This window comes from Heptranchias perlo, chromosome 9 (assembly GCF_035084215.1).
Source record: "Heptranchias perlo isolate sHepPer1 chromosome 9, sHepPer1.hap1, whole genome shotgun sequence".
NCBI classification, from domain to species: domain Eukaryota; kingdom Metazoa; phylum Chordata; class Chondrichthyes; order Hexanchiformes; family Hexanchidae; genus Heptranchias; species Heptranchias perlo.
In genome coordinates, this window is record NC_090333.1 from 52,230,788 (window position 1) to 52,242,314 (window position 11,527).

Consider the following 11,527-nt stretch of genomic DNA (forward strand, 5'->3'; position numbering starts at 1 on the left):
ACTATCTTCAGCTACTTCATCATAAGGTCAGGAGTGGGGCTGTTTACTGACTATTCTACAGTCTTCAGCTCCATGCCAGCCTACAGCAGTACCTAGGCTTGGGCTGACAAGTGGCAGGTAACAATTGCACCACATAAGTGGCAGGTGATGACCATCTCAAACAAGAGAAAACCCAGCTATTTCCCTGATCTTCAACAGCACCATCATTGCTGAATCCTCCATCAACATCTTGAGGATCACCATTGACCAGAAACCTAACTGGACCAGCCATATCAACACCGTGGCTACAAGAGCAGAGCAGAGGCTAGTTAGTCTGCAACAAGTGGCTCACCACCTGACCCTTCAAAGCCTCTCCACCATCTATAAAGCTCAAGTCTGGAGTGTGATGGAATACTCACCACTTGCCTGGATGGGTGCAGCTGCAACACAAGAAGCTTGGCACCATCCAAGACAGAACAGTTCGCCTGATTAGTGGACCCGCCACTAGACTCAATATCCAACCCCTCCACTACCAGCACATCATGGTTGCAGTATATACGATTTACAAGATGCACTGCAACAACTCACCAAGGTGGCTTCAACAGCACCTCCTTCCCTTGCAACTTCTACTATTGAAAAAGATAAGAGCAGCAATGTCATGGCAACACTATCACTTCCAAGTTCTCCTCAAATTCACATATCATCCTGACTTGGACCTACTTCATCCTTCCTTCTCTATTTTGGAATTCCCTACCTAACACCATCATGGCAGCATCACCACCATACGGACTGCAGCAGTTCAAGGAAAGGCCCACCACTACTTTCTCAGGGCAATTAGGGATGGGCAATAAATGTATCCTTGCCAGTGTCACCCACATCACGTGAACAAATAATTTTTTTTTTAAAAAAACATTAAAAAATATAGTTTTCGCACTAACAAGATAATGATGCTTTATCTCAGTTAAATCCAGCAACTGCTTACCTCCAATCCTTCTCATACTTACTCTGTCATGCAGGAAGATGAGTGCTTGGAGGATGTCAAAGATTCCTGCACAGATCTCATCTGCTGAGACATCTTCAAGGACCATCTGCAGAGGCTGCACACGCTCAGTAACCAGGTGGATTCCATCGACTTCAACTGTGCTTGACAAGAACCTCAACAGGCATGGGTGGCGTAAGGTTTTCAGATGCTGAAATATACAATGATGTTAGGCGTTATGTTTTTTTTAAATCTCAAAAACGGTTACTCTAGTTTAACAGTGAGATTAAAAGATAGCAAAAAAATCATGATATTAATTATAGGTTGTTACATTCCATTTAAATGCAAAAATGGGGTACAACTGTAACACAGATAGCAGTTTAAGAGCAGTAATTGCTTTAAGTGTCACGAAGCCAGCTTACTGTTGGTTCTGCTTTATCCTCCAGCCACAGAGGACAGACCTCACTGGATTCTGAGTGTGGCTTAATTTTACTGGGACAGTCGAAACTTAAAAAAGTTTCCTTCACACGAGAAGTCAAAGAAACCACAAGATACTTGAAGGTCATCTGACACTGCTTATCTAAATTCGATTCTGGCAACTCCAGAGTTGAGTTACACTATGCAGTTCAGGCCAAAACCAAAACCACTTCAAAACAACACAAAATTTGCAATGTAACTGTGGACGTGTAGTTAAGTGCATCAATATTTTTTTTAAAAAACAGTAATCACCCATTCTGCACTCTGCAGCCAAGACAGGGCCTCCCTCCCAAAGTGTGGCAGCAGGATGCTGATAGAATGGTGGAGGACATGAAGAGGAGAAAATAAAGGGAACATACCTCACTATGAATGTGATCCGATCACACAAAATTTGCAGCACAGAAACAGGCCCTTCGGCCCAACTGGTCAAAACTTCACAATGTCCCGAAAACCCACGCTGAAACAACATTAAGTATGGCATTATGCCGATCTTCAACGGGAGAGGAAATTAGGGCGCACGTGACTTACGCCCATTTTACGCCACGCCCTATGGAAGCATTAGACAGAAAAACTGCTTCTTGCCCAAGGCAAATGTGTTATACGCCTGCATTTCTGGTTTTCACTGGTAGGGTTTCAAAAAAACTGATGCAAGCCCTATCCAGAATCTCAGCAGTTGACGAAAAAAAATAAGTTAATACACGGTCATTTTTTTTAAAAAAAACTCCAAATATAAATCAATCTGAATAGGTTATAAAAGTTACTATGCAGCCTCGTGGGATTCAAAGCATATTGCAAAAAGATAAAAGGCCTAAAAATGATTCTAATTCCACAAATATTTGTTATGCACATTAACCAATAAAAGTGTCTATTTTTTCTTCTTACTTTAGAAAAGGAGAGAGCAACATATAGAAATAATACTTCACTAAGTTTCATGAACGAACTGATTTTTCAAAGGAAAAGGCGCAATATAAATAATCACCAAAACATTAAAGTATTCAATGTTGATTCAATGGGTTTTGCTCAGTTTATTTAGCCAAACTGTTCCAGTACAGCTACAACACTGGCATCTACCCGACAACATGGAAAATTGCCAGGTATGTCCTGTCCACAAAAAGCAGGACAAATCCAATCCGGCCAATTACCGCCCCATCAGTCTACTCTCAATCATCATCATCAAAGTGATGGAAGGTGTCGTCGACAGTGCTATCAAGCGGCACTTACTCACCAATAACCTGCTCACCGATGCTCAGTTTGGGTTCTGCCAGGACCACTCGGCTCCAGACCACATTCAGTCTTGGTCCAAACATGGACAAAAGAGCAGAATTCCAGAGATGAGGTGACAGTGACTGCCCTTGACATCAAGGCAACATTTTGACCGAGTGTGGCACCAAGGAGCCCTAGTAAAATTGAAGTCGGTGGGAATTGGGGGAAAACTCTCCAGTGGCTAGAGTCATACCTAGCACAAAGGTTGTTGGAGGCCAATCATCTCAGCCCCAGGACATTGCTGCAGGAGTTCCTCAGGGCAGAGTCCTAGGCCCAACCAGCTGCTTCATCAATGACCTTCCCTCCATCTTAAGATCAGAAATGGGGATGTTCGCTGACGATTACACAGTATTCAGTTCCATTCGCAACCCCTCAGATAATGAAGCAGTCCGTGCCTGCATGCAGCAAGACCTGGACAACATCCAGGCTTGGGCTGATAAGTGGCAAGTAACATTCGCGCCAGACAAGTGCCAGGCAATGACCATCTCCAACCAGAGAGAGTCTAACCACCTCCCCTTGACATTCAAAGGCATTACCATTGCTGAATCCCCCAGAATCAACATTCTGGGAGTCACCATTGACCAGAAACTTAACTGGACCAGCCACATAAATACTGTGGCTACAAGAGCAGGTCAGAGGCTGGGTATTCTGTGGCGAGTGACTCACCTCCTGACTCCCTAAAGCCTTTCCAACATCTACAAGGCACAAATCAGGAGTGTGATGGAATACTCTCCACTTGCCTGGATGAGCGCAGCTCCAACACTCAAGAAGCTCGACAACATCCAGGACAAAGCAGCCTGCTTGATTGGCACCCATCCACCACCCTAAACATTCACTCCCTTCACCATCAACGCACCGTGGCTTCAGTGTGTACCATCCAAAGGATGCACTGCAGCAACTCACCAAGGATTCTTCGACAGCACCTCCCAAACCCGCGACCTCTACCACCTTGAAGGACCAGGGCAGCAGGCACATGGGAACACCACCACCTGCACGTTCCCTCCAAGTCACACACCATCCCAACTTGGAAATATATCGCCATTCCTTCATTGTCGCTGGGTCAAAATCCTGGAACTCCCTACCTAACAGCACTGTGGGAGAACCTTCACCACACGGACTGCAGCGGTTCAAGAAGGTGGCTCACCACCACCTTCTCAAGGACAATTAGGAATGGGCAATAAATGCTGGCCTCGCCAGCGATGTCCACATCCCATGAACGAATAAAAAAAAATAAAAACAGAAAATGCTGCAAATATACAGGTCCGTCAGAATCTGTAAAAAGACATCAGATGCATAAACCCTTCATCAGAACTGGCCCGAAACATCAACCTGTCTTTTCTCTTTACAGATGACGGCTGATCTGTGTATTTTCAGCATTTTCTGTTTTTATTTTCAGATTTGCAGCTTTTTTCTTTCTTTTAATCTGAAGGATCATAGTTTAGAAAAAGTTTTCTATATGCTGGTTTCCTTTCCCTCATTCAAACAGGAAGTTTAAAAATGTAAAAATATTAACAATTCTACATATTTCAAATGTAAAAGAAGACATTTAGAAAGAATTATACCTGCAGAGGATTAATAGATCATTCCAATTCAAAACAATTAACTCAAATATTCTAGCTGTTTAAGCAGGCGTACTGGTTAGCTGTTCAATTTATCAAAAAAGCTCAAACAGATCAGGAACTGCTTTCTTTCCACAGTAACTAACTGATCCCAGAAGAAACACATGGGGATCAAATGCTTTCAAAAGCTTCGATGAAGGTACCACATTGTAGATTCACGACTAAGGTCAGAGCATGTGGAGTCAGGGGACAGGTAGCAGAATGCATAGCAAACTGGCTACAAAATAGAAAAGAGATTAAGGGTGGCTACTCAGGGATTGGTGCTGGGACCACTGTGGTTCACAATTTACATTAATGATTTGGACTCGGGAATCGGAAGTACAATTTCAAAACTTGCGGACAACATCAAATTTGGTGTGGGGGGTGGGGGGAGAGTATAGTTAATTCAAAGGAAGAATGCATCAAAATGCAAGAAGACATTAATAAACTTGCAGAATGGGCATGTAATTGGCAAATGAATTTCAAAATAGACAAGTGTAGGTAGGAAGAATAAAGGAGGTCACACACTGCTTGGATAATAAGAGTCTAAATAGGGTAGAGGAGCAAAGGGATCTCGGGGTACAGATACACAAATCACAAAGTAGCAACGCAGGTTAACAAGGCCATAAAAATGGCAAACCAAGCACTGGGGTTCATTTCTAGAGAGATAAAATTGAAAAGCAGAGAAATTATGTTAAACTTGTATAGATACTTTGTGTGGTCATATCAAGTTCAGTGCAAAGTTCTGGTCTCCATATTATAAAAAAGGATAAAGAGGCATTGGAGAAGGTGCAAAAAAGATTCACAAGGATAATACCAGAACTGAGAGGATATACTTATCAGGAAAGGTTGAACAGGCTGGGGCTCCTTTCTCTAGAAAAAAGGGTGAGGGGTGAGGGGTTTGATAGGGTAATCAGAGGGAAAATGTTTCCACTTGTGGGGGAGTCCAAAACTAGAGGTCATAAATATAAGATGGCTACTAATAAATCCAATAGGGAATTCAGGAGAAACAAGTAGTTGAGGCAAATAGCATAGAAGCATTTAAAGGGAAGCTAGATAAGCACACGAGGGAGAAAGGAATAGAAGGGTATGGTGATAGGGATAGATGAAGTAGGGAAGGAGGAGGCTTGTGTGGAGCATAAATGCCGACAAAGACCAGTTGGGTTGAATGGCCGGTTTCTGTGCTGTACACTTGATGTAACAGCAGTTACAGTTCAGTAACCACGCATAAGCAAGTCCAAAATGCACTGGATTAGAAATCTCATTCAGATGACCCAGTGTTCCTTGCATTGCATTGCATTCTAAATTTAACAACAACATACTTTTGAACTGATAACACCAGCACACCACAGCCAAGTACGGAGACTTATTTTTAAATCAGATAATTGTCAAATTCAAAGCTGTGGTGAGATCATCAGTGGCTTGGTACCACATTAAGCCTAATTTGAACAGCTATCCCAATTTCTATGTTCTGAATTGCTTATAGCTTCACCACAGTGCGCAGGGAAATGTTTTATTACAAGAAAAGACCAAAAAGAGTTTCTTAAAAATATTGTATTTTTGGTAAATTAGCAGTAGAACATCAGACACCCAATCAGGTGAAGTCAAATCCTCATTGCCATAATTATTAAAGCCAAGTTTTTAAATTTTATTTTGGTCGAGAAAGCAAACTGACAGAAGTACTCCTGCCCTACAGATTTGAGATTTCCACTTTATTAATAGTGTAGCCAAGCAGGTTACCCCACCCTGCTGGTAACTGGAATTTTGGTGAGAGAGAAGTCAGTTGTCAGTCTGTGAGTATCAACAAAGGGTGTTGTGAGATTAACAAGTATTACTTCCCAAATGGAGGGCAGGGGTGTCCACACAAATGTGACCAGAAATGTGGATGGGATTAATGAGCACAAAGTGACAGAGCCATCTGTGAAGTGGCAAGGGGTGGGAACACAAAACTGATGAGGGGTCATAAGGAAGGAAGGAGAACACAAAAGGATATGTAATCAGTGAAGGGTGACTATGTGGAGAGGGGTGACAAGAAAATAAGAGACAGCACATAACTTCAGAACTTAAAAATATAACTTTTTTCAGACTCCTCCCAGCCAAATAGGTGCATTTACCATGGGCTGGAGCCAGCGGTGTGGGCCTGATCCCTTTCCCAGGCCACAATGTGTGGATGATGTGGATCAAAAAGCCCGCTTCTCTCCTCTGCCCAACCCTCAGGCGGGGGTCTGTCCCTGGGGTTGCCAGGGAGTCTCCCGGAATGGGGCTGGAATCCCTCAGGCATTGCTGTTAGCAGCCCGGAAGAACTTAGCTCTAAAATTTCCTGCCTCCAAGTCAGTGACGAGCATAAGAGAGCAGAGACCCAAGACCACTTATGGCTGACCGGAAATGGGACCGGCTGATGGAGAAACTGACAGGAGACTGGGGAGAGAGGGGGATTTGGGGCTCAAGGGAAAGAGACTGGGGAATGGGGGTCAGCAGAGGAGAGGGAGACTGGGGAATGAGGGTCAGGAAGAGACTGAGGAATATGGGGGGGGGGGGGGGGAAGTCAGATGATGGGGGTCAGCAGGGGAGAGGGAGGCTGTGGAATGGGGTCAGGGACAGGCTCAGGGGAAAGAGAGGGAGATTTGGGAATGGAGGGTTCGGAGGGAGATAGCAGGAATGGGGGTAAGGAGATTGGAGCTCGGGCAGGAGAGGGGGAAATGGGGGTCATGGGGATTGGGAGTCAGGCAGGAGGAGAGTGTGGAACTGGGTGGGGGCCAGAAATTCCCACAGAGCCAGAAGCAGCAGCAATATGCCGAGAAAGGAGCAGCCAATAAAGGGGTGAGTGAAACCTGGGGACTTTTTTTTGGCTAAATAGTGAAAGATTGTTTCCACTGGTGGGCGAATGGAGAACATGGGGGAACAGAGACCAAGGATTCTCACAGGAACAACTTACGTGGAAGGGATAAGGAAAGTTTTTTGCACTGCGGGCTGTTAAATCATGAGATGCATCATCACAAGTAGCTATTGAGGCAGAGACTACATCATTTAAAAAGGAAATGGGATAAATAGTTGAGAAGGAAGAATAAAAAAAGAATCTGGGGGGTGGTGGGAATGGGTTACAGGAATACCAGCACTGGCACAGGCACCAAATGGCCACATTTTGTGCTGTAATTTCTATCATTCTATGAAACTCTCAGTCACTGATTCCAAGCACAGAAAGTGGTTTAGAGATGTCGGTGCTTTGTGAAATTTAGGATGGTTACCTGTGAGAAGTGCCCCAAAAACCGAGCCAACTGCCCTTTGTGCGATCTCTCAGTTTGGGTCAGGCTGGTCTGTGCCGGCTGGTTTTGACAAGTGAAGTCCAAGTACAGATCAGCTCTGACTAAGGCTCCCAGTTTTGAGTCATCACCTCTACACAGAACATGAGTTCAAACCAGTGTCCAAGGAGCTAGGGAAAGAGGTCGTGCCTATTAAAAATGGCATCAACTGGAGAGCCTGATCACATCGTGTGCAGTACAGGAGGGATTCTAGCTGCAGTTTCAAGGTGAATATCAGCGGGTTATAGGATTACTACTAGTTACAGGTAGGATATCGTGTTACACCTATTACTATCAGTTACATATAGATTATCAAAATATACAAAAATTGGATATGTGGTTGATCGTGAGGAAGAAAGCTGTAGACTGCAGGAAGATATCAATGGACTGGACAGGTTGGCAGAAAAGTGGAAAATGGCATTCAATCCAGAGAAGCATGGAGTAATGCATTTGGGGAGGGCAAACAAGGCAAGGGAATACACAATAAATGGTAGGATACTGAGAAGTGTAGAGGAACAGAGGGACCTTGGAGTGCATGTCCACAGATCCCTGAATGTAGCAGGACAGGCAGATAAGGTGATTAAAAAGGCATACTTTCCTTAATTAACCAAGGCACTGAATATAAGAGCAGGGAGGTTATGCTAGAAGTGTATAAAACACTAGTTAGGCCACAGCTAGAGTACTGTGTACAGTTCTGGTCACCACATTACAGGAAAGATGTGATTGCACTAGAGAGGGTACAGATGAGATTTACGAGGATGTTGCCTGGACTGGAGAATTTTAGCTATGAGAAAAGATCGGATAGACTGAGGTTGTTTTAATTGGAACAGAGGGGCCAAGAGGTGATTCAATTGAGGGGTATAAAATTATGAGGGGCCTAGATAGAATGGATAGGAAGGATCTATTTCCCTTAGCAGAAAGGTCAATAACCAGGGGGCATAGATTTAAAGTAATTGGTAGAAGGATTAGAGGGGAGCTGAGGAGACATTTTTTCACCCAGAGGGTGGTGGGGTCTGGAACTCATCACGTGAAAGGGTGGTAGAGGCAGAAACCCTCAACTCATTTAAAAAGTACTCCAATATGCACTTGAAGTGCCGTTACCTACAGGGCTACAGACGAAGTGCTGGAAAACGGGATTAGGCTGAACAGCTCTTTATCAGCTGGCACGGACTCAATGGGCCGAACGGCCTCCTTCTGTGCCGTAACTTTCTATGAAAAATTGTCTTACTGCTGGTTATGAGGGAAATTCAAGTGGAACCAGTATTACTATTAGTTATCAGTACAATTTCAGTGAGTTACTATTAGTTACTGGTGGAATCAGAGTTCCTCCCATCTATGGTATCTCCACCCACGGCTCCCCCTCTTCACCCGCTGGCAGGTGGCTTCACCGAACCAGGAGCGAAGATTCTCAACGACAGGAAACCCAACCTTCACAGGGTAAACGCAGGAACAGTTGGAGACGGCACGTGATCAGAACGGCACGTGATCAAACCTCCAACGGGAGTTAGGAATCCACATCGGCTCGGCTCGGCTCCCCTCGGCCGCGCTCGGACTCTTCCTTCGCCCCCCCCCCCCCCCCCCCCCCGGTTAACACCCCATTCCCCCCCTCTTTCTCACCTTGGCTGCCTTTTTGACGGCCTCCTCGTTCCCCCGCTGATACACGAACACGGACACCGGCTGCTCCTCATCCAGCGCCGCCCGATACACGCTGAGACCGGCGGGAAATGTCACCGGTGGCTCTTCCAGCCGGCAGCTCCTCGCCGCGCTGCTCTCCGCCCCCATGGCCGCCCGTGTCCGGGAGAGCGGGGCGGCCTAGTTCCACTCAAACCCCCTCCCCGCCTTCCAAACAAAAAATACAACGCAACCCCCAAGCATCCGGCTGACCCGGAAACATATGGAGCTCCCCGTCGACCAATCACAGCGCTGCTGCCACGCATGTGCATCATGAAGACTACTGCTCCCCAGTTTGACTGAGTCTCTGAAAGTGGGTTTTTCTCTTCACCGGGATACCAACTGATGAGTCCCCTTCTCCTTCCTTGCAGAGTCCTGCTCTCGACCACCTGCCACAAAGTCAGGCACCAACTGATGAGTCACCACCTAAAGTGATGCTCTGATCCATCTCCCAAAGGGCCAAAGTTCAAAACTGATGGTTTCTTGTCATTCTCACTCACCCTTTGAGTGTTCGTTCCTTCCCTCCTATTTTCTTTGTTATTGAGAAACCTGTGTGAATGTTCAAAGCCCAACGAGCACCACCGAGATTCAGAAGAACTGGAGAGAAGCCAAGATAAATCATATGTAATGATTGGATAATGCCACGTTTAGGTATAAAAGTCTCTAGATGGGAAGACGGGGTGGGTGTAAACTTGTCCACCTCTGTCTCCTACATGAAGATGCTCCTTAAAATCTACCTTTTTGGCCAAGCTTTTGGTCACCTGACCTAATATCTCCTTATGTTGCTGGGTGTCAAAGTTTGTTTGATTAATAACTCCTGTGAAGCGCCTTGGGATGTTTTACTAAAGGTGCTATATAAATGCAAGTTATTGTTGTAAGGTATTCAATAGTTTTGAATTCCTGGGAAAGAATGAGTTAAATAGTGCAATAAGTCTTAACTAAACAGTAAGGAGGTGAGGAAGAACAATACCAATTAGAATGGTGAATTTGGAAGTTAGAGGAAGGAAGTTAAAAGGATCAATTACCTTAATGGTGATAAAATAAAAACAAGAAAGACTGGAAGCTAGAGAAGAAGACTGCCATCACTGACAAGTTGCCAACTATCCAGGTTGCACACCTATGGGCCCAGTGTCCATTTGTCAATATTTGGCAACAAAAATCAGTGCTTCTGAGGGGTCACCTTGACAAAGTATTTGTGCATATCGACTCACAATTCTATGTATGCATCGTCCTGACACAGGGCTCCAGCCTTTTGCAGGACAGGTTGGATTTGTAAAGGGTAGGTGATGCCTAACAAATCTAATTGAATTTTTTGAGGAAGTAACCAAAGTAGTAGTCAAAGTAGTCTATGGATTTGGTTTATATGGACTTCCAGAAGGCATTCAATAAGGTTCCACATAAGAGACTTAGCTAAAATTAAAGCTTATGGAATTGATGGAAAATTATTCACCTGGTTAGGTGGTAGAAGATACAGAGTAGGGATAGTGGATATGTACTCGAATTGGAAGGAAGTGACTAGTGGTGTCCCACAAGGATCTGTGCTGGGGCCTCAACTATTCACTATCTTTATTAATGACTTGGATAACACATTAGAGAGCCATATATCCAAGTTTGCTGATGGCACAAAGATTGGTGGCGTAGTAAGTAGTGTAGATGGGAGCATAAATTTACCAAGAGGCATTGATAGATTAAGTGAATGAGCAAAACTGTGGCAGATAGATTTCAATGCAGGTAAATGTGAGGTCATTAATTTTGGACTAAAAAAGGGTAGATCTGATTATTTTTTAAATGGTGAAAAGCTAGGAACAATGGTGGTCCAAAGAAGTTTAGGGGTCCATGTACACAGATCACTAAAATGTAGTGGTCAGGTACAAAAAATAATCAAAAAGCTGAATGGAATGTTAGCCTTTATAACTAGAGGGCTAGAATATAAAGGGGAGGAAGTCCTGCTACAGCTATACAATGCCCTGATTAGACCATATCTGGAGTACTGTGTACAGTTCTGGGCACTGCACTTTAGAAAGGATATATTGACCTTGGAAGGAGTGAATCACAGTCACCAGAATGTTACCAGGGCTCCAAGGGTTAAACTATGAGGAGAGATTACATAAACTAGACTTGTATTCCCTGGAATATAGATGCTTAAGGGGTGATTTGATAGAGGTTTTTAGGATTTTGAAAGGAATTGATAGGGTAGATAGAGAGAAATTGTCTCCACTGGTGGGAGAGTCAAGGACAAGGAGACATAACCTTAAAATCAG

General features: G+C 44.3%; 1 protein-coding gene across 4 annotated transcripts in view; it reads right to left on the minus strand.

Annotated features, from left to right (window-relative positions):
* The window catches only part of scyl3 (SCY1-like, kinase-like 3), a 29,630-nt gene extending 20,169 nt beyond the window's left edge, over positions 1-9,461 (minus strand). For 2 of the 4 annotated variants that reach the window (XM_067990427.1, XM_067990426.1), the window contains exons 1-2: positions 9,213-9,460; positions 984-1,169 (exon numbers count right to left, since the gene is read on the minus strand). In XM_067990427.1, coding sequence (XP_067846528.1) covers positions 984-1,169; positions 9,213-9,377 — 351 coding nt within the window. In that variant the 5' untranslated portion in view covers positions 9,378-9,460. Of the gene's footprint in view, positions 1-983; positions 1,170-9,212 lie in introns of those variants that run through there. The other 2 variants (XM_067990428.1, XM_067990429.1) reach the window with 2 other exon arrangements.
* Positions 9,462-11,527: the final 2,066 nt, after the last annotated feature.